At 38.6% G+C, this 23,836-nt stretch overlaps 1 protein-coding gene across 5 annotated transcripts; it reads left to right on the top strand.

Moving 5' to 3' along the window:
- The first annotated feature begins 4,060 nt into the window (after positions 1-4,060).
- On the top strand, positions 4,061-23,836 carry LOC104925398 (complement C3-like). Of its 5 annotated transcripts, none has more exons than XM_010739009.3 (43): positions 4,063-4,194; positions 5,147-5,345; positions 5,574-5,736; positions 5,945-6,039; positions 7,178-7,266; positions 7,558-7,640; positions 7,764-7,851; positions 8,012-8,114; positions 8,320-8,440; positions 8,678-8,793; positions 9,069-9,215; positions 9,846-9,945; positions 10,064-10,158; positions 10,285-10,476; positions 10,582-10,737; positions 11,202-11,331; positions 12,725-12,787; positions 13,158-13,355; positions 13,463-13,580; positions 13,658-13,746; positions 13,886-14,025; positions 14,229-14,444; positions 15,287-15,350; positions 16,406-16,495; positions 16,584-16,787; positions 17,012-17,087; positions 17,183-17,342; positions 17,450-17,545; positions 18,083-18,233; positions 18,403-18,488; positions 18,820-18,897; positions 18,993-19,148; positions 19,297-19,359; positions 19,491-19,572; positions 19,663-19,708; positions 20,108-20,198; positions 20,299-20,388; positions 20,469-20,583; positions 20,783-20,872; positions 21,106-21,198; positions 21,299-21,382; positions 23,397-23,541; positions 23,657-23,836. In XM_010739009.3, the coding sequence occupies exons 1-43, from the start codon at positions 4,091-4,093 to the stop codon at positions 23,796-23,798; spliced, it is 5,007 nt and encodes a 1,668-aa protein (XP_010737311.3). In that variant the 5' UTR covers positions 4,063-4,090; the 3' UTR covers positions 23,799-23,836. The 5 variants fall into 5 exon arrangements, with proteins under 5 accessions (XP_027138174.1, XP_010737311.3, XP_019117290.2 ...); XM_010739010.3 differs by lacking the exon at positions 4,063-4,194 and adding an exon at positions 4,237-4,356; XM_019261745.2 differs by lacking the exon at positions 18,820-18,897.

Raw genomic sequence — 23,836 nt, 5'->3', positions numbered from 1 at the left:
CCTTTAACAGGGAGAAAATGTGGAAGAAACCTCAAGAAGAGCCACAGAGTAGGGATCCCTCTCCCAGGACAGACAGACATGCAATGGATGTCACGTGTACAGAACAAATCAACACAAACATATTGTACAATTACAATGAATGATAAAATGACAATGAATTACAATGACTGATAAAATGATTACAGTAGCAGATATGGTAGCAATAATGACAGTAATAATATGTGTAGTGGACGTCGTACAGAGCACAGCAACAGCACCTATAGTGTGCTGGCCCAAATTACTAATTGTCTAAAGAAAATAACAGGAACTAAAGCACCATCCCGCCTATAGTGTGCTGGCCCAATTACCACTCACTTGCAGTACTGTATCATATTGAAGTTATTGATTAGTATTCCTAATAAAAATTCCCAGAAATTATGAAAAGTCCTAGTAAACACTAATGTTGTTGGAGTGGCTCTGAGCATGGCTCGTTTTGATGAACATTAGGTTGTAGCTTGTTGTCTGTCTTACTACGGTTAAAAATATGTGTGTTTTGTGTTTTAACAACGTTTCAATTAAGAGTTATTGATCCCGGTCAGTGTCAGTGTCAGTATCTTTCTAACTTTACTGAAGTGCAGTGGCCAATGAGGCACCTTTCCTGATCTTTTCGATCTTTTGAGATCACGATGTCGTAATTACGAGAAAAGATCTTGTAATTACGAGATAAGGTGTCTATTTTTTTTTTTTTTTAAGTGAATGCAATACAACGGAGCCCCTAAAGGGACATGGGGGGAAAAAAAATCATGACTTCAACTGTAAGCAGAGGAATGAAATATTTCTTACATGTTATTAAAGATCCTGCAGTCAGTAACCTACTTGCCAGAGAGGCGTCCCTGGCCATAGGTCCAGTGAGTCTGTTGCTTTTGAACTTGACTTTTTAAAACAACTCCAGTAAAAATAAAACTGAAAGAGGGACTATACTAGTACCGTATTCTCCCCTCACAGCTCAGCGGGCTTCTATATCCCCACTCCCCAAGGTGACGGAAGGGCCTTCATAGGATGGTCAGATGTGGGGTTATTAAAGAAATAACTGAACTGACGGACTGGTCTGCTCAAACAGTGCCTGTGCCAAGAAAAAATGGATGAGTGAGAATGTTTGTGTGACTTAATTGCCTCAATGAAGCTGTGAAACAAGAAAATAATACTTATTGTGTATGATGTACTGTACTGCCCTAGCTGGCTGGATCAAGTGTGTTCTAACTGCTTGGTGTTGCTACGTGATCTTAGATGCTATTTGCCCAACTTGTCACAGTTGTCTCACTCCCACTCAATCTACTCAGTGACAAAGTATAGGTGTGGCAGTACAGGATCAGGTTTTCACAGCGGTCAAACAGCTGTTGAAAGAAGAACCCATACTAGCCTTGTATTATGTCCACAAGCCATAGGTATAAACTTCAATGTTCGGAACATTGATGCGATGCCTACACACTGTCAAGACACCATTCTGCAGCACTATTCCTGGAGATTATTAAATTAGCAGACATACAATTAGGCCCAGAAATATTTGGACAGTGACACAGTCTTCATGATTTGGGCTCTGCATGCCACCACATTGCAATGAAACAACCACCATGGAATTGAAGTGCAGACTTTAAGGTTTAATTCAAGGGGTTGAACAAAAATATATGATTAAACATGTAGGAATTGTAGCTATTTATATACAAACGGTCCTCATTCCAGGGGCTCAAAAGTAATTGGACATATAAACATAACCCTAAGTAAAATGTTACTTTTCTATATTTTGTTGAGAATCCTTTGCAGGCAATGACTGCCTGAAGTCTGGAACCCATGGACATCATCAAACGCTGGGTTTCCTCCTTTGTGATACTTTGCCAGGCCTTTACTGCAGCTGTCTTCAGTTGTTGCTTGTTTGTGAGTCTTTCTGCCTTAAGTTTTGTCTTAAGCAAGTGAAATGCATGCTCGATTGGGTTGAGATCTGGTAAATTGACCTGGCAGAATTGCAGAATATTCCACTTCTTTGCTTTAAAAAAACTCCTGGGTTGCTTTTGCAGTGTGTTTTGGGTCATTGTCCATCTGTACTGTGAAGCGCCGTCCAATCAATTTTGCTGCATTTGGCTGAATCTGAGCAGAAAGTATATCCCTGTACACTTCAGAATTCATCCGGCTGCTTCTGTCTTTTGTCACATCATCAATAAACACAAGTGATCCAGTGCCATTGGAAGCCATGCATCCCCATGCCATCACACTGCCTCCATCATGTTTTACAGAAGATGTGGTGTACTTTGGATCATGAGCTGTTCCAATTCTTTTCCAAACTTTCTTCTTCCCATCATTCTGGTACAGGTTGATCTTAGTCTCATCTGTCCAAAGAAAGCTGTTCCAGAACTGGGCTGGCATCTTCAGGGTTTTTTTGGCAAAGTCAATTCTGGCCTTTCTATTTTTGAGGCTGATTAATGGTTTGCACCTTGTGGTGAATCCTTTGTATTTACTCTCATGAAGTCTTCTCTTTGTGGTAGACTTAGATACTGATACACCTACTTCCTGAAGAATGTTCTTCACTTGAGTGGATGTTGTGAAGGGGTTTTTCTTCACCATGGATAGGATTCTGCGATCATCCACCACTGTTGTCTTCCGTGGACGTCTAGGCCTTTTTGAGTTCCCAAGCTCACCAGTGCACTCCTTTTTTCTCAGAATGTACCAAACTGTTGATTTGGCTACTCCTAACATTTCTGCTATCTCTCTGATGGATTTCTTTTTTTTTTCAGCCTCAAGATGGTCTGTTTCACCTCCATTGAGAGCTCCTTTGACCGCATGTTGTGTGTTCACAGCAACAGCTTCCAAATGCAAACACCACACCTGGAATCAACTCTAGACCTTTTAACTGCTTAATTGATGACAGATTAACGAGGGAAGAGCCCATGCAGCCATGCAGTCAATTGTCCAATTACTTTTGGTCCCTTGAAATTAAAGAGCTGTAATTCCTAAACCCTTGCTCCAACTTGGATGTGAATACTCTCAAATTACAGCTGAGAGTCTACATTTTAAGCCTATATTGATTATATAATTGTATCCGGACAAAAGTTTTTGGACCTAACCGTATAAATTGATTCCTTCTCACTCCTGGAAAGGAACCCTTGCAACTAAACTGCACACATCCTTCTCAAGAGGAGTCTTTCTCCATTGCAAGCCCAGTTCCTTGGTTGGCTCTATGCAATTCCCATACTGATTAGTCTTTGGAAAGTTAAATTGAGTCGTCTTGTCTGCAGTCTCCTTTGTCTCTACCAGAGGGCCGCGGTGTTCCATGTGATCAGAAAGACCCCCAGATTTATCCACCATTACTGCTGAATACCATGATTTGGCTGAGGTATAATATCATGCATTATCCACACACCCCTCACAGACCCTATGATTAATAGGGACCTTCTCCCTAGCTCTCCTCTACCTCCTAGTCTACCCCAGATCCTGGTAATGGTCCTGCTAACTGTTTGTTTGTTTGTTCCTAACTCCTTGGGTTGTGCATTGGGTCCATCCATGGTTCATCTCCCATCCTGTAATGATGTGAACCATGGCCTTACTCAAGGAAAAGCGTCTTATAGCACTGCTATGGGGTTGCTTTGACCTGTGCCCAGTTGTCCATGGTCCCACATTGCATTGGACTTTATCACTGAACTTCCACCATCATAACCATCCTCACCATCTTTGACTATTTCTCTAAATCTGCTCAGTGCTCTTCCTAAACTCACTTCTGTCAAAACATTCCCTTTGCTAACCATTTGCTTCCTACTCATTCTAGATGTTATTTTTGTACATCATATTTGGACATATTTTGATGAATTCATAATTACTATGTTAATGAGGTCAAAATAATTACTGAAACTCATGGCAATTGATCTTCTGTCACACTGAACAGCTAAATACATTTTGACTGACAAAATTGTGTTTTTGTTACAGAGCCTACTGTAAAGTTGATCTCAGCTGTTCAGTTTGCTTGACTTTAACTGGATGAGGCAATAGTTGGGAGAAGTAAAGGTGCAGGAGGAGGGAGGTAAGTGTCTGAAAGGAGAGTGCTTCAGAGCAGGACTCTCCAATAATGGCAGATATGGGATCAGGCAGCAGGATGTGCAGGACTCAGCTCTGGCTGTTGGACTTTCTGGTCTTTTTCGTTCTGGCTTCATTTGCTGATGGATCTCCATTGTAAGTCTTTTTTTAATGTATACTCAAAGAGTCAGAGACAGAAGGAGGAAAATGCGTACATGCTTCATGCTCCACGCTAAACGAATTGTGTGTATTTTACAGTAAGCACAAATATTAGATATGAAGTTGACGAAATGCTGTAGCTACATGGGAGTGTTTGGGGTAAGTTGCTTTGGATAAAAGTATCCACTAAATGACTAAATGTAAGTGTTTGGTAGTTTATATTTAATGCTGTCTTGTTTATTTGTACAACCCAATAGAAAATTAAGTGTCTGTGATGTGGTCCATGACCCAACCCACATAAGAACCAACTTTTTGTTGAAATTGTAACATGAGTTTTGGTGGATACTGGTAATAACACTACAAGATAAGCCACTTGTAACACCAGTCTCCATAGGAAAGTGAACTGGATTTGTTGCAAATGTACAAACCTCTCATTTAGTAAATGTTGTGCTGTGAATGAGCATACAAAAAAAACCTAATCACCACTTTAAACTTCACTGAAGAAACAAAACATAGAGGTGTGTGCTAGGTGTCCTTCTAGTTGATGAACTTACGTCTGTAAAGTTTTGATGTTTTCAGATTGTAACAAAGCAGTTAAGAAATTTAGTTTTGAATTTGCACAGGTGCATAACAACAGACACAGCAAACAGTCCAGAGTGCAGAATAATGATGAAATGTTTGATGATGATTGGATCTTTGTCAAGACAATTAATAGATCACTCATTATGTATGAAGTCCATGCTGGAGGAGAAGATCTGAGCAAATATGCTGTTTTGCAAAATGGGTGAACCAAACCCTTTAACACACCCCAACAACTGTTGAGAAAATTAAAATAATATAAAATAAGCAAATATATTGGTCAGTATTCCTCAGTTTGTCAGTACATCCTAAACAGCATGCAGTTCTTACAGTACAGTGACTATATTCTTAATCTTTGTCTTTTCTACAGGAAGTTGATGGCTGCCCCCAATGTGTTGCGGGTAGGAACACCAGAAAACATCTTTGTGGAGTGTCAAGACTGCACTGATGATAATGACATCAGGGTTGAAATCATTGCAATTACCTATCCAACCAAATCCAAAAGACTGGCATCTACATCTGTGACCCTCACCCGTGCAAAAAGTTTCCAAGACTTTGGACAAATTAAGGTAATGGAGGAATACTGAAATATACTGTATATTATATTACTTGTTTTTATTTATTTTTATATATTAGCGTTATTAGTATTTTAAACCCTGAATTTAGTCTAAAGAAAGAGCTTTCTATTATGACTACAAACAAGAAGATTTTTTAAATTTATCATTTATAAATGCACTTAATATACCCCATTCTGCTCCTCATACACTGCTCGTGTCTCTACTCTATATTGACTTCAGATCCCTGCTGGTGACTTCAGTAAGGATCCCAACATAAACCAGTATGTGTACCTGCAAGCTAAGTTTCCTGACGCAGAACTGGAGAAGCTTGTCTTAGTGTCCTTCCAGTCCGGGTACATCTACATACAGACTGACAAGACCCTCTACACTCCCAACAGCAAAGGTATTTCCATGGTCACTGCCTAAACACAATACCTACATTTGTCAAAGACTTATGTCCTGATAGTAGTTTTGGATTTTGGTAACACCTTCTATAAATACTCAATTTCTAGTGAGTTATTACAAATTATAATGCATTCATAATTACTTACTGATGCACTATAGATGCACTCATATAATTCATAACAGGAAAAGTAATGTCTTTCTATCAGTTCATTACAGGATGTTTGCAGTGACACCCAGCATGGTGCCTGTGGAGAGGGATAATGAAACCCGATCTGATGCTTCAATTGCCATTGAGATTGTGGTATTGTATTTTATCTTTGATAAGCACATACGTTTAATTTCCATATTTCCACCTTTGTCTCCCCCATGCCTCTAAATTACCAAAATCATAACATAAGAGTCACAAAATAGGCCTAAGATCAATGTTTTCTAAATATCTGGTCATACACCAACAACTGGACAAATGATATTTTGACCTGAAATGAAGGATGGGAAAATTTCATGAAAATCTATTAGAGTAGATATATTCTTCATACCACAAATGTCCATCTGACAATGGTGCTAGAGGAAAAATCAGGTGATGGCCAAAATCAGGGTCCGCCTGTGCAATCTGTTCAAAAACTGTTGCGATTTTTCAATTTGGAACAAAGTGGTGGACCTAATGAATGACAAATAGACCAACATGGTCATCTGTGTTGCCGTATGGCACATATATAAAACACACAAATATATTACTGCTAAATTTGTTTCCAGCTGGTGGCATCAGTATCAATCAATAAATCCATTTCCCAGTCTGTGATACGAACAGTCTTTGGCTGATGTAATACGTCTGTATAACTTTGATAATTATGTATGATATAAGTTTTTTGTGAATGTGTTATTGAGTTGTAGATACTAAGTTGTTGAGTAAGATCAAATTTTCAGAGTGTTGTCTTCCTTTGATTTTGCATTAATTAAAATTGAAAGATTGAATACAAAATATGGGATGTTCCAAATTGGTGTGATGGATCTTGGGAAACATTTGAGTGAATCCATTTCATGATGTTTTGTAATTAATGAACTTTCCTGTATTGCTGTGAGTTTGATTCTAGGTTGTTGTTTTGAACTAGTTGGATGTTGGATGAACAGGAGTCACTGAGAAAAACTAGTGAACCATTTTAGTGGTTTAACTGATCTTTGGTGTATTTTAAGCATCAATCAATGAATGAAATTTTGGAGAATCTACTACTCTATGTCGCACTAAATGCATCTACAACATGAGGTATTTGCCAATTGGTTGTTTGTCTACAAACAAGAACATTTATTTTCCCCTAAGTGGTTCAAGTTACAACTCATGGAGCTTCATTTTAGGTCAGCACACTTGTACCATGTTCATTGTTATCTGACCCTGTAGAGACCGTTAAGTCAAATAACTGTTGTTGAATTGTACCTTATTTTAGACCCCAGAAGGTATCATTTTACCACTTGATCTAGTCTCTCTGAAATCAGGAATGCTCTCTGGAGATTACAAACTCAGTGAAGTTGTCAGGTAAGTATTTTATATTTTTATATTATATTATTAAATTTTGATACACTTTTTGAAGAATTGAATTTCCCTTTTTGTAATGGTCTCCAGCCATGCTAGCAATTCTGTGACATTGTACTGAAAGCACAGGTTTGTTATAAGCTACATGCTCAGAGTGACAATGCTAATATAGTGATATTTACAGTAGCAGGTGCAATGTTAACTTCACAGCTTGGTTTAGACATTACATTTTGAATCTATTAATATTAGTATCATAGGTTTAGAGGAGAACTTTGTGTGTGTATGTGTGTGTAGTATCGGACTGTGGAAAGTGGTGGCGAGGTTCCACAACAAACCACAGTTGAGCTACTCTGCACAGTTCGAGGTCAAAGAATACGGTAAGTCACAGCAGAGGTCCTCTTTACTCATTAACCACTTAATGTGTTATTTTAAACAGAGTTCATTTGTACTTATTTTCTGCCTGACTTTGCAGACTAAAGTTAGTGCATTTCATTCTTCAGTGCTGCCCAGTTTTGAGGTGAAACTGACGCTTGAGAACCCCTTCTTCTACGTGGACAGTGAAGAGCTTACCGTCAATATCAAAGCTACGTATGTGAAGATATTTGTTTTGTAGATCATGTATTAATGGTAGATGGACATCAAAGGATGTCAGGGTTTATTTCTTGTGGTTACATTTTACTGATAACCATTATGTAACCTCTGTTTTAGCTCATTGTGAAATAAACAAACCATCAATTTGTGGTTTTAGATATCTGTTTGGTGAGGAGGTAGAAGGGACAGCCTATGGGGTATTTGGGGTTATGCATGAGGGTCAAAAAAAGAGCCTCCCTAGCTCTCTTCAGAGAGTGCAGGTTAGTACATACTGACACATCTCCTTCATCATTTTGTTCATCTGCTAGCTGATTAGTGATTTCACCTTTGATGTGTTTTTTTTCTCTGTTATTTTTCTATTGCATTCATGCATTAAAGCTCATGCAAAGCACAAAACTCACAACTTACAACTTGACCGAAAACTAAAAGTACATTAAGTAATGCATTTCTATAATGTCACATTAGATCGAGAGAGGTGAGGGAACGGTCAAACTGAAGAAAGCAGACATAATACAGACCTTCCAAAACATCTTCGACCTTGTGGGGAGTTCCATATTTGTAGCTGTTGGTGTGTTGACGGAGAGCGGTAAGAAAGCAAGACTGTATGTTTGTGTATTTGTTTGTTGATCTGATTGGTAGAAGTGTACCCATTCACAAAAAACGGCGCTAATAGTTAAAATAAGAAGGCAAATACATAAAGATAAAGTTCAAAACCTGTGGAATTTTTGTTTTTGTGTATTTAACTGTTTATTTTCTTTTGCAATAGTAAAAATGCAAGTACTTAATAATTAGTTTGTGTGCATGTGCATATATCTTTGCATAGGTAGTGACATGGTGGAAGCAGAGTTGAGAAATATCCAGATTGTCACATCACCATACACCATCCACTTCAAGAGAACACCCAAATATTTCAAACCAGGAATGTCCTTTGATGTTGCGGTAAAGTGTACACTTAAATATTTTCAAAATTAAACAAAGTTTAAATTTCTTAAAATACATACATTTTCACATATGATATTCACCAATCACAGTGGACTACAAACTGAAAATATCATATATTTTTAAAACAAATAACAGACCTTTCTTCAAAGTAGCAGATCATTTTATTTATGTATCTTTTTTCAAGTCATCAATGCCCTTTTTTATTTTAGAATTTTCTTTCTGGTAGTTGGACATTTTTGTGGCTGTTTAGCTATTTGTTTCTTGAATAGCAGATTGAAGTTGTGAACCCTGATGGCACTCCAGGACAAAATGTAGATGTAGTGGTGGATCCGGGTGAGGTGTGGGGCACCACTTCAACCAATGGCATGGCAAGGCTTTCTATCAATACACAGAAAAATCCTGAACCAATGATAGTCACAGTAAGTGTTGAGAATTGCTCAAATCTATTTATTCACATTTAATTTTTACCAGGACATTTCATGTTCAGGGTCTGGGCATTTAGACATGGAACATATTGAAAGAAATATGTTCCCCCCTGAAACCCCCTGTCCCTACTTGCCACACATTCACTGCTATCATGGCAATTGGAGGTAGCTGCAAAACCTTTCAGATGGTTGTCATTGATACAAAATCAGAATTAGCAATGAGAGGTTTACATACATTCATTAAGAGAATAAGAGCCTGGTCTGATCAGTTGTTTGTGACATGGGCTAAGACAAACAGTGGTAAGGCCATCATTGGGCTCCCACTGGAAAGGGAACAATTACACTAGTAAAAGCTAAAAACCCCTAGTTGGCCCTGTTTTCACAATGGCATTTGACGGTACTGGCATTCCCCAAAGCGATACACCTCAATCATGTTATCAGAGAACAGGGGTTATGGGACAGGTACCCTGTGGTTTGTGGCGGCTGTGTATCTGGTGGGAGCCTGTGTGGACCCAGTTAAATGGATCCCTTTTCTAATTACTTGCTAGGCTATGGATTGTAACTTACCTTGTACATCATTTCATGTAACTGCGTGTGTATGCTAACATAATTGTTTAACTGTAGGCAAAGACTGCCATTCCTGGTATTATACATCAAAGGCAAGCATCAGCCAACATGACAGCTCTCCCATATAACACGAACAGCAACAGTTACATCCACATAGGTACGTACTGAAAAAATGTCATAGTGGCAGCGGGAGTGCTTTCAAACTACAATGTAAGATTTTTTTTCAACGTTTCACACTTCTTTGATGTATGCTAATTGGAATCTTGTTATTGCAGGTGTGGATACAGCTGAAGTGGCATTAGGAGACAACATGAAAATCAATCTCATCCTCAACAGGCAGGAAAGCACAGAAAAAAACATCACATACCTGGTAAGAGATGTTTTACACCTGTGTATGTGTGCACATGCTTGAGTATTTGAGTTGCTTTCTACAACCTGTGTGGTACAGTACGTATGCATGCCGGATAAATACTCATCTTTAAATCTTTATTCCCAGATCCTAAGCAAAGGTCAGCTTGTGAAATATGGCAGTTGCAGGGTAAAAAGTCAAGTACTATTATCCAAAATGGTCACCATTACTAAACACATACTGCCATCGTTCCGCATCGTAGCCTATTTCCATACAAATGATAACGAAGTGGTAGCAGACTCTGTTTGGGTGGATGCAAAGGACTCCTGCATGGGCTCGGTGAGACACACAGCACTGATGTGGGCAAACAATACACCCTGATAAGAAGAAATAAAATTATTTGTATTTTTGAGAAATACATGTATATCTCCTCTCCTCTTTTAGTTGAAACTGGAATCTGCAAGAGCTTCTTCATCCTATGAACCTCGCAAGATGTTTCCTCTGAAGGTCACTGGAGATCCAGGAGCCACTGTGGGACTGGTGGCAGTTGACAAAGGCGTCTATGTTCTCAACAACAAGTACCGCCTCAACCAGAAAAAGGTAGTTTCATTTTTCACATTGATTTCTGAAAATATTTAAAAAGGGGTTTCATTTAAAATGCAAAGTACAGATCATTAAAGTCACAACGCTCAAGACGCTCAGTGTCTGCAGGTTTGTTCGACTGTGGATTTGAATGCCTAGAATAAGTTTGTCCTGCAGCATACGCAAAGATTTCTAATGTCATATCAGATATGTCTTTTAAATTACATGGTAATTGTACTGCTTTTGTATAATGCTTTCATCCAAACCACTTTAACATTTTGCCTCTCAGTCAGTCACTCACAGACATGCACACACAACAATTTGCAACAGACCTAAGTTTGGGGTTCATGGTTTTGCTAAAGACATGTGGAAGACCCAAGGACTGAATTGTAAACTCCGGGATTAATGAACAACAACATGCAGCATAGGTGGTATTACCCTCCGCCTTGTATTTCTGTGTGAATGATTTCCACTTTGTTCAGGTGTGGGACATGGTAGAGACGTACGACACAGGCTGCACGCCAGGTGGAGGGCAAGACGGTATTAGTGTGTTCTACGATGCTGGGCTGTTGTTTGAGTCCAATACTGCTTCCGGGACCCCCTTAAGACAAGGTGACGCTACTTTACTCTCAAGTTATTCTTTTCCCTCTAATCCCTTTGCTTTCAAACGTCCTATTGTTTGTAGCAAGAAAATCTAAAGTTGGGCAGCCAAACATGACTTAAAGTGCCTCAGCCACCTGTAAAACAAGCAAACTCTTCCCTGAATATACTCTTTTGAAGCCTTAATATTGTACCAAAGAAATATTGCTATTTAGGAGATGCATAGACCTTTGTGAATTTCTTAATATTACTATCATTACTATACATTTAAGATCTACAGTATATGTTGCTTATGTGTTCATGTTTTGTTTTGGTTTTACCGTCTGCAAGCTTTTAGTTGAATCTCACCCTGTTCATCAGGGTTATCTGTAGTAGTAGTAGTAGTAGTAGTAGTCGAAGTAGCTGTGTTCAATAATAATCTAAAATCCCACAATCACACTACCTGCCCTATCTGCCCATCACCATGACAAAGAGATAAATACAGTATAGTGGCTAATTGTAAATAGTGACAAATTACAGCTAAAAGTAGAATTTATTTTATGGACAGAAACACAACCCCAGATAAATGCTGATGTTGCTGATGTTGTTGATGTCTGCTAAATCTGTTAAATTATGAGGCAGTTGGACTTGTAAGATCACAAGATCACACAAGATCATCACAAATCATCTCTTGCAGTCAGGTTAGGTAACTACTGCTAGCGACTTCCCCATATCGCTGCAATATCAGTCAATGCAGGTTTAAAGTATTTGATGAATAGTGGACAACAGATGATCATCTTGATCATCTTCTCATCTTTAATGAGCAGCACAACATTCATTTTTAGTATTGTGTTACAGTCCGGCTCGTGGACTGCAACCAAGAACGGGAGAGGAGACGAGATTTAAATACCACCGTGACATGTTTATTATGACATCAGAAAATTAAGCAAAAGATCAGTGTCTGTAATCAGTAGTGTAGGCGTGCATGGATGCATGTGTGTGAGTGTGTGTCAACAGAAAAGAAAACAGGAGAGCACAGCCGCGCCGTGGCGTCCTCCTCAGACGGCGTGAGTGGAGTGAGAGAGGGAGAGCAGCCAGCGTGGAGATAAATGCGCTTCACCGGGCCCAGGTGTAGCACATCTCCTGATGATGATCCCACCTCTGGTGAACCTGGGAAAACAAAACAGACCAACCAGCAGCCTGCCAATAACACCCCCAACATAAACTGTGTATCTGAGACAATACTTTAAAACATGGCCCATAAAAATATCTACCTGTCAGCCTAATAACAATGTTGCCAGTAAATCAAAAGGGCAATTTTAGATTCATTTCAGTCTAAAATTAATTATACCAATCACGTAAAATCAATACAAAATCAAGCCCTGTTTGGGTTCTGTTAAAGATCTAACCTTTGCTGTGTTTTCAGAATTGAGATGTCCAGCCCCAAGTAGGAGGAAACGATCCACTGCTAAAGTCACCTCCAGCTTAGGTAAGAACCACAGCTCTAAACTACACTGTAACCACATATTTAGTAAATTGGGATGGGATGCAAAATAAATCTAGACAGGATGGTTTTGAATCAGCTTAAAATTATTCATTTCACAGCACTGACCTGCTCCTTGTACCCTATCCTGGCTACTTACTGGAGAGCTCAATATTTTGGTCTAATTATTGATTTAAAATATATAAATCACACTATTCTAAATGAAGATTTAAAAAAGGGCTATACTAATGGCCAATGATTAAGTAAATAAAAAATAATAATCATCTTACTGAGCCCACTTTCTTCAGTCCAACACTGGCAACACTGCCTCAACCTTATACCCTCTTTATTCTCGCTCTCCTTTACAATCCTGCAGCAAGTCAATATGAAGATCAACTGCAGCGTGACTGTTGTTTGGATGGCATAAGGATCATCCCTATTTCATACACCTGTGAGAGACGTAGCGAGTACATTACGGACAGCCCAGACTGCATCGAGGCTTTCCTGCACTGCTGCAAAGAGATGGAAAACCAGCGAGATGAGAGGAAGCAGGATAGTCTCCAACTAGCTCGCAGTAAGAAACAGGGACAAGAGACTGAGGGAAGCCCTGTGTGGTTACTATCCATGATCATACTGGTAGTTAGAAAACAATAACAATGCCAACTATTCCAATGACTTTAGGTGAGACGGATGACAGTTACATGGACACCAATGAAATAGTTTCTCGCACCAAGTTCCCTGAAAGTTGGCTGTGGTCAGAGATCAGATTGCCTGCTTGCCCTCAACATACGCCAAACTGGTGAGTCAGAAACTTTGCACACCAAAGAAAATATGCTGATAACTTGTCTTACTGATAACCATTTTTCTTTGTTTCAGTGACCCCACATCTGTTTTAAAAAATATTCCTTTGCAAGACTCAATCACAACCTGGCAGTTTACTGGCATTAGTCTGTCGAGAACTCACGGTGACAACTCTTTGACTAAAATCTGAACCCACGCTATGTTGCACTGTTTCTATTTTCTTTGGTCTGTCTCTCAATGAGCTACCCATTTTTCCTATATTGCGTTTTATGCCTAGTTTGTTTTTGTCCTGTTTTCTTTAAGGTATCTGTGTGGCCAAACCATTAGAGGTCATTGTCAAGAAGGACTTTTTCATTGAGCTAAGGCTTCCTTATGCTGCTGTCCGTGGAGAGCAGCTAGAAGTTAAAGCAATCCTTTACAACTACAGCCCTGATCCTGCCACTGTAAGTCTTGGTCATTCAAGTAAGCCAACAGCACCACATTTGTATTAAGAAATTTTAGTATACAGTATATTAGAGTATACTAAACTTCCATTCATACAACAGGAGGCTATTCATAAAATGCAAATAATGCAAGAAACAATACTTATTCAAGTACTACTAACTACAAACTGTTTTTATAGTGTTTTCTTCATCTTGTTTTTAAGGTTCTTGTGGATCTGATTGAGGAGATACATGTGTGTTCTGCAGCTTCTAAGCATGGGAAATATCAGCAGCAGGTTAAAGTTGGGGCAAAAACTACACAATCTGTGCCCTTTGTCATTATACCCACAAGGGAAGGACAATACCGCATTGAGGTCAAAGCAGCCATTAAAGGCGACTCATTGGCCACCGATGGAGTCATGAAGATGCTGCGGGTGGTGGTAAGAGAAACATGCTGCATATGGTCTCAAAGATTTGATCAGAGTCCTCTTGTAATTTTATCCCGCTCACATAATCTTTTAACAATTAATAAGGCTAAAATAAAATCTTGATCTCACACACTCAAATACACTCTGTGAACTGCATCAAGACCAGTAGCTTAAAGGTGCATTGTAGAGATTTCTACTCATGTCAAGACAGATTTATTATATATCGCTGAAAATTACAATTAGCCCCAGGGGGCTTCACAACATTCAACTCTGTTCTTATACCCTTGCTTCGGTATTACTGAGTTTGGGCTGGCAGGCCATGTAGTATCAGCAAAAAATTACCATATATAGAAATTAGATTTTGGTGACAAAAAATTTATGTAGTCTTTAATACAGTATACAAGTGAATGGATCCAGGAGAATGTTTTGCAACTTCAAGTGCCACCAAATAGGTAGAACCTGAACCCCACAACTTCCTCTCAAACATGAAGACCTGGAATAGGGCAGACCACACAATCAAAGAGACAGCACAGCATTCATACTACAGTAACAGGAGAGACATGCAAACTAGGAAGAGAGAAGAGAAGAAGAGAATCTCAACTCTTTTGAAATGATGATGATCCAGATCCAACAGGACGAGGCACCGATAGCCTGAAGAGGGAGGCTTCAGCAGAGAGAAGCATGAGGATAAAACTAGAAAGAAGGAAGAGGAGCAACTTTCTTATAAACAAAAACGTTACATTGTGTTTGTCACCAAAACCTAGAAGTTAGCTAGTTTTCTTCTTCCTTATCTTTTTATGCTGAATTTGTAGCGCACTTTGTGTAGTTTACACTAAAAGTGTTGTCTTTTCCAGCCTCAAGGTGTACTCGTTAAATCTCCTCAGATTGTAATTCTGGATCCTGAAAAAAAAGGCGTAGGTGAGTTTATGTAAGGTGCTACAGCTACAGCTGGAAAAAAAACACAATCATATCTTTTGTAACACTTTAATTTACTGGCCATTAATTACATAGTAGTATTATCAAAAACTGTAAAGTTTTAATTACTTAGTAATTGCTGAGTAGAATTGAAGCGGGACAAAGAGGCTCCATTAGTCAGCCAGGCGGATAGCTGTGTGGACAGCAAATGTGTATACAGTTCTGGTTACACAACTCTGGCTGTCTGTGGAGTTAATTACAGTTTGTAATCAGTCAAATAACCCATCATGTTATTTTTATTTTGGTTTTGTTTTCTGTATTTCATTCTTCCAATACAGACAAATATTAGCTGCAAAAAGTAATTTTGAGTCAGATAATGATCCCCTGTGATCTTATCTGTAGTAATATTCTAATAATTGAAAATGAAGTAGGTCCTTTCTGATGTCCCATAGCACCCTTATGACTGTGTAAATATAATATTTATATTGAAAGACTTATAGGTTGCAATAATCATTCATTCTTTCCAAACTGAGAATGATGCTTTTATTTCATAGGGTGCATACATTTACAAAGGTAGCATGTCAGCCTCAGTATTGTTCTTTTCTACTCTAGCCAACCTGGTAACCATCTCCACAAATGTCAGGGAGCTAAAGTTAGAAGTTTTATTTGAGAGTTTCTGCTATAATTATTAGGCATCAAGTCATGAGGGACATTAATCACACAAACACACAAACTACACCCAAAACCTTATAATGTTTTAGTGATAAACACCATCTATGCTTCATCTGGAGGATAAAAACATAGCTCCAACTGATTGATTGCCACCAACTACTGTCATACGTAGTAGTGTACAGAACCTGCAGCCTTGATTTTATTTGTTTATTGCACTGCACAAACTATTTTTGTGTTGCGTAAACAAAACATACATATGGAAAGATTTTTTTTGTGTTTTTGTCATTTGTATGTATTTAATTAATATGTAATATGTAAAGGTTACCATATTTGTTTTATTATTTGCACATTTATCCTAATATCTGCAAAATCTTTCTGAACTTTAGATAGTCAACAAGTAGAAATTATCAACAGTGGAATTCCTACGACAAATTTTGCTCCAAACACGCCTACGAGCACACAGATCTCTGTGACAGGTGAGGCATGTTATGTGGTAAAGTGCCCGTTGTTCTTCTTTGGTCTTTGTGGCAAATTACGTCACTTGGTGCGGAAATGTTTTTTTAGGAAGACAGCAAGAAAATATGCTGAGGAATGACATTGATGGGAAATCAGTGTATATTCTGATCCAGAAGCCTTCAGGCTGTGGAGAAGAGAACATGATCCACATGACTCGAACTGTCGTTGCAACCATGTATTTGGACAAAACCAACCAGTGGGAACCTGTGAACACTGACAGACGTAATGAAGCCCTCCAACACATCACAACTGGTGGGTTCACACAGATGTTAGCACAAATACTAGAATTGTTACCTTTTTTGTTGTTGTTGTTAAGTTATTATGTGGAACATATTACTTACTTTTGGAAAAGTGGTATCAAAAATGACATTTTTGTCGACTCAACATCTAATAAAGTGCTAATAAAGTCCCTAAAAGACTTACTCACTTGTTGGATGGCAGTCAGTAAATAGGTTGTGTGTTTTGTTTGTGTCTAGGTTACCTGAATGAGCTGAACTACCGTAAAAGTGATGGGTCTTTTGCTGTGTATCCTGATCAACAAAGTAGCACCTGGTGAGGCATCTAAACATGCATGAACGCATTCGTAAATGCTTAAAGGGATGTTCTTCATGTGCAAATAAATGAAACCCTCTCCTCTCCTCTATAAGGTTGACAGCCTATGTAGCCAAGGTATTTGCCATGGCCAACAATCTGGTGGCAGTGGCAACCAATGTTATCTGTGACGCTGTCAGGTTTCTGATTCTTAACGCACAGGAACCTGCCGGCACATTTAGAGAAGTTGGAAAGGTGTACCACGAAGATATGATTGTGCGTGCATTCATTTCATTCACATCAAATCTTCATCTTGACTGTATCAAAAACAATTACATGACTGGCAGTGACAAATCGTGACATGTTTGTGTGTGCATGTGTAGGGTGACGTGCTGGGCACAGATTCAGATGCCTCCATGACGGCCTTCTGTCTCATTGCCATGCAGGAGTCACGCCCACTGTGTGCTGCCACTGTTAGTGTGAGTTCCTCACCTGTATGAAAATGTGTCTTTCATTTTCCCACGCCTCATATATTACTTCGATTACTCACCCTGTATCGCAACAGTAATTGTAACTAATGAAGTTCAGTATGGCTTATATGGCACAGGAGACAAAGGAACAGACAAATAATATAATGACATTAAATTATTTAAAGTTAGAGTAATACAACAAGCACACACATTTACTTTCGAGCTGTTCAATTCATAGATTAAATTATTTTTTTCTGAGGATAGTGATAATCTGTTCTTTCAAGTTGGAAGCAAGATTTTAGCACTACCACTGTCAGAATCGGGGCTTCCCAGAATTGGTCACTCTATATTTTGATCAGTGTGAATATGAGTGAATATACTAATCAATAAAATATGCTGTAATAGACTGGTGATCTGTCCATTTTGTACCCTGTCTCTCTGCCAGTACATATTGGGAGCAGCAGCTTCAGTAAACAATATAACTGTACTCTCATTGTACTCTGTACTTATTCTCCTTTCTCCATCCCTTCTTTGGCTTCCTCTCAGAGTCTATCATCCAGTATAAACAAAGCAGTGGCCTACCTGGAGAAGCGTCTGCCCAGCCTCACCAACCCATATGCTGTTGCCGTGACATCATACGCTCTGGCCAATGAAAACAAACTGAATCGGGAGATCCTTTACAGATTTGCTTCCCCAGGTTTCTTCATACAACAACATCCAAAAACTCATACAGGAACTGAGTATAGAAAGATAGTGGCATTAAGATAAAACAATTAATGACAACCATCTTGGCATTGCATAGTTAATTTCCACCACAGTACATATCTTGGCTTGTCACTAACAAATTCCTCTGTGTTTTTTCTTAGCGTTGTCCTACTGGCAGGTACCTAAGGGACGTGTTTACACACTAGAGGCCACTGCTTATGCTCTTCTGGCTCTGGTTAAGGCTGAGGTGAGCAGTTATCTGTATTTGCGTGTCACCAGCATGTTATGCCATAAAAAAAACATTCAGTATTGTCATCTATCATGGTACCACAATAAAGGGTAGGAGGCTGGTAAAAATAGGCATTTTCCTGACTAGAAAGGATCTTTTATATGACTGCTGATCATTTCCTTAAAAAACATCATAGTAGTCATGAAAAAACATTTGTTAAAAGCAGGCATGATGTTCTTATTTGATTGTGCTTAAACCATACATGGTTGTATTTCTGTTATATAAAAGCTATAAAAAAAATGTTTTCTCTATTTAAAACATGATAATTACAGAATCTGTGTTAATAAAGGCATTCGAAGATGCCAGACTTGTTGTCAGATGGCTCAACAAACAGCCAAGAGTGAGTGGAGGTTATGAATCAACTCAGGTAACTTTTTTATTGACTTATTATACTCCGCTGGCTCTTGCTAGCGCTGCTTCATTTTCTCCTTTTGCTCCCCATCACTCGTTTTTTCTCTCCAGGCTACTTTAATGGTTTACCAGGCTGTAGCTGATTACTGGTCCAGCGATAAAGGACCAGAATACGATCTAAATGTGGACATATTGTTGCCAGGCAGGTCAAAGCCGGACAAGTTCAACTTCAACAACGAAAACCAGCACGCCACAAGAACATCTAAAGTGAGGACACACACTGTCTCACACAAACACTCTGGCTCATTAATGTCATTGTTCATGTTGTTTCTTCTGCTGATCCCTGTGTGTGTGTGTGTGTGTGTGTGTCTGTGTCTGTGTCTGTGTCTGTGTGTGTATGTTTCAATTTTCACAGGTCAAAGATATAAACAAGGATGTGAAAGTGATTGCCACGGGCAAAGGAAAAGCAACACTCACAGTAAGTTAATTTTTTTCTGAGTTTTAGCTCTGTTATTTATTGCTGTATCTTTTTTAAAATCTCAGATGAGACTGAAGACTTTTCTTTACCTTGTGTGGACTATATTATTCACACTTTTATCCGTGTGACAGATGGTATCGCTGTATTACGCTCTACCCATAGAAAAGGAAAGTGACTGTCAGAAGTTTAACTTGTCAGTGCAGCTCATCCCAGGTAATTTTTCTTTTGTCTGTTTTGTATCATTATTTGCTCTCTGTCCATCCTTTAATGATTTTATGTTCCTCCAATGTTTTGTTTCTCAAGAGAAAATGGAGGAGGAGAACACATACAAGCTGAGAATAAACATTTTGTAAGTACAATAAAGAAGTCATACCAACAGACATGGCATAACATTTCTTGTTAAAAAGTTTTCATCTGTGTTCATTTGTTAAAAAGTTATATAGAAATTTTTTGATAGCGGCCATTTCCTACTCATTCCTTCTCTGTTCCATCTATTCCATCTATTCATCATTTGGGCCGACTGGTTCAAGTCCAGTATGGAAGGTGGACTGGTAGCTGGAGAGGTTCCAGTTCACCTCCTGGGCACTGCTGAGGTTCCTTTGAGCAAGGCACTGAACAAGGCCACTCTGTGTGGCTGCCCACAACTCCACATTTGCATATCTATGAGCCCTTTGTGTGTGTGGTTGTATTTTGGGTAAAAATGCATTTAAATTATTAATTATACTAATTATACTTATTATCTGTACAGGTTTATGGACAAGGATCGTGATGCAGCCATGTCGATCTTGGATATTGGCTTATTAACTGGCTTCACTCCGAACACAAACGACCTGAGCTTAGTAAGATACAAACAACCATACAGACGCACAAGCGCGCACACACACACAAAGTGATCTTTTTCTCATTTCACAGTTTTGGTGTGTCTTTGTCTGAGTGTAGTTGGCCAAAGGACGTGCCCGCACTATTTCAAAGTATAACATGAACACTGCTGATTCAGAAAGAGGCTCACTCATCATCTACCTGGACAAGGTTAGACGTCACTCTTTCTTCCCAGCCATTTTTCTCTCTGCCTTCTTCAGTTCTTCATGTCGACCTCACTTTTGCCACAGGTTTCTCACACACGACCAGAAGAGATCACATTTAGGGTCCATCAGAAACTGAAAGTGGGCGTCTTACAACCAGCTCCTGTGTCTGTCTATGAACACAACTATCAACAGAATAACCGTGAGTCTCAGAGACACCTAGACAGGCACAAACACCATGTTGATTATTTACTGCTAACAGATTTCAATGAATATAGCAGGGTGGATATGAATGCATTATTACATTTTCCAAATATATGTACATTTACATTTGTACATTTTCAAATGTGCTACAAACCTACAATTAACACAATATATTACAAATATATTTCTTGTTCCAGAAACACAGTGTATGAAGTTCTACCATCCACAGAGGAGAAGTGGAGAGCTACTGCGACTCTGTAGAAATGATGAATGTATATGTGCTGAAGGTAAACAGCATGATGGTGATGATCTAATCCATCTAGTGTATATATAAATTTGTTTGTTTTGTCAATTAATTTAATTTACTGACTTTGTATCAGAGGCATCAAGCACCTGCAGGATCCTGTAAGATCAGAGCAGGAGACTAAAGAAGCTGACTTAAATACAGATGCATGAACATGTGCTCGTTTAATCATGTCATCAGTCATCTTGTTACTTTGTGCCTGTTGTGTACTTCCAGAGAACTGCAGTATGCAAAAGAAGGGTAACATCAGCAATGATGAGCGCACAGCTATGGTCTGTGAGACTACTCTGACCATCAAAATAGATTTTGGTAAAAGATTTTGTGTGTAAGGAAATTGAGAGAATACTCTAAGTAAGTAAGTAAGTAAGGGATCAAGTGAGCTAACAATCTGTGACTTGTCTGTCCTCAGTGTACAAAGTGAGAGTGCAAGGGTTTACAGACAGTTTGTCCACTGACTTTTACACAGCGCAGGTGCTGGAAGTTATCAAAGAAGGTGAGTATTTACTTCCTTTGAACCGCTTGAATTGCCAAAACCTTTTATTTCCCCTAAAGTACCTAAAAGGTGAGATATCACATTTCTTTCCCTTTATGAATTTTGTGAGCACTTTAGCCTCTCTCAAAAGTGAGAGAAATAATCTTGAGAATTCAAAAGTTCTTTATTGGTTTACAATACAACATGTCAGCAATCATATAGAAAACTATAGAGAATACCTCTACACTACTGTTTGCTTTCCAGTCTAGACATAATGTTATTTGTTTTCTCTCCCACAAACCGAACTCAACTCTGCATGTAAAACAGAGAGCATATATTATTTACAAGTTTGTCAGACAAATACAAACTACACAGAGTAAACTAAACCAAGAGAAATAAACACAAAAAACCCTGTGTAAACCCTTATTGTAGAAAAGGGGTCCAGGTGAATTGAATTTTTGTGTCGTCCGCCTAAGTGTGTGTTTTTCTGACTTTAGAAAATACATATGTGAGGAAGTGCTAACTCCCTCACTGTTTGCTATATACATTTTTAATCATTTACAATTAAACAATGGTTTGTCAGTCACCTGTTTCCAATCCTCTATGCTTACGGGAGTAAAGAGGGAGCACGCCTCTATAGGTACCCTTTTATGGAGGCTAAAAGGAGGTGGGTTTTGTTTTGATTGGAAGATGGAATGGGTGGAAATATTTCAGTTAATTAAATTAAATTGTTCATGTTGTACATTTCATGGATTAGTTCTGAATGTACTGTATTTTTTTGTTTATATTAATTTTAATTTAATATATATTTGTTAGGACAAACAAATCAAGGAAATTATGTTGTTTTTTTATGTCTGTATGTATGTATTTATCATGTCTGTTGTCCCTTTCACAGATCTGCTCTGATAGGCTGATTTAAACTGAAGAGAAGGCCTATCAGAGTATATATACAGTATAAGTTGAGAATGGGGTTTTAGTAGTTTTTTTTAGTTTTTTTTATGCTTTGAGCAGAGTAGCACCTCATGTGTCTTTGTTTAAATACCTCCTTTGTTTAATATGAGAATAAAAGTCAACCTGTTTTTCGGCACACCTCCTGTCCAGTGTGCTGTTTTTGTGATCCTGCATCTCTCTTTACAACAACATAGTGTCTCTTATCCATACTGTGAAGCTAGGTGGAGACTGATGCCTCCAGCAAACATTTTAGCAATTAAAGGTTCAGTGTGTAATATTTAGTTGCACCTAGAAGTGAATTTGCAGACTGCCACAAAATTAATACTCTCCCATGTCTCACCCTCTCCTTCCAAGCATGTAGAAAAAAACTCTGGCTACGTGATTCACATAAAAAAAAAACAAAAGGCCATATCAAGAGTCAGTGTTTGTTTGTCTGCATTGGGCGACTGTAGTCAAATGGCAGTTCAACATGGTGGACTTCATGGAGGAGGACTCCTTTACAGACAATGAAAACACAATGATTCTTATATTCACAAGATATATATCTGCTAGCCTTGCATTGGTCAGTTGGGACCATCAACATATCAGGCTGTGGTGAGCACATGGAGAGGAAATATGTATTAGTTTAAAAATTGCATATAAATATATTTAAACAAAATGGCCACCACTTTTATCAGCTTTATTCATTGTATTCATCGATGCATTGCTAAAAATGGGTCTAATGGGGCAAGAAACACAAGCAGTTTAATGATCGTAGAGGTACGGCAAGTACAGTGGGTCAATGTTAAACCAGACAGAGGCTCTAAAGTGCTTTTGTTTTCTCTTTGAAATAAGTTTGCCAAATCTTTTCTGACTGGTCTTGTAACATATTTGATTGTCTGGCTGCTCATGTTTCTTGCCCTGTTGGACTTGTCGTCATGTTGCTCTGCTCCTAAAACTCAACGGTTAATGAATACAATGTTATTATAACTGATAGAAATTATGGTAGCTACAAAACCACTACAAACATAAAACCCAGTTTGTAATAAACCAAAAGTTTTCATTTGAGCATGTTTTTCTATTTTATCTTGTGATTTACTTACAGGAAGTAATGATGTGGGTCCTATGGGTAAACTGCGCACATTCCTCAGTTATCAGCACTGCAGACACGCATTAGATCTGAGACAAGGCCATACCTACCTCATCATGGGCGCATCCAAAGATATTTACAGGGATGATCGGAGTCAAACGTAAGTTTGTTGTGTCTGTCTTGTGTGTACGTTCCTCTTGTAATATTCTCAATGTGTCACAGATAGCTGGTCACATGAAGAGCCAATGTGTTTTTTTCGCTCTGCTCCTCCTCAGGTATCGGTATGTACTCGGTGAGAGGACCTGGATTGAGTACTGGCCCACAGAAGCAGAGTGTAAAACAACAAAATATGAACCTACCTGTGTGGGCATGGAGAAGATGGTCCAGCAGTACAGAACCCATGGATGTCAGCAATAGAGAAACTGAAGAAAATAAAACTTTCCTTTCAAACTGTT

This window comes from Larimichthys crocea, chromosome X, assembly GCF_000972845.2.
Source record: "Larimichthys crocea isolate SSNF chromosome X, L_crocea_2.0, whole genome shotgun sequence".
Classification (NCBI taxonomy): Eukaryota; Metazoa; Chordata; class Actinopteri; family Sciaenidae; genus Larimichthys; species Larimichthys crocea.
Note: the sequence above shows the minus strand (reverse complement) of the source record. Positions and strands in the feature narration are given on the sequence as shown.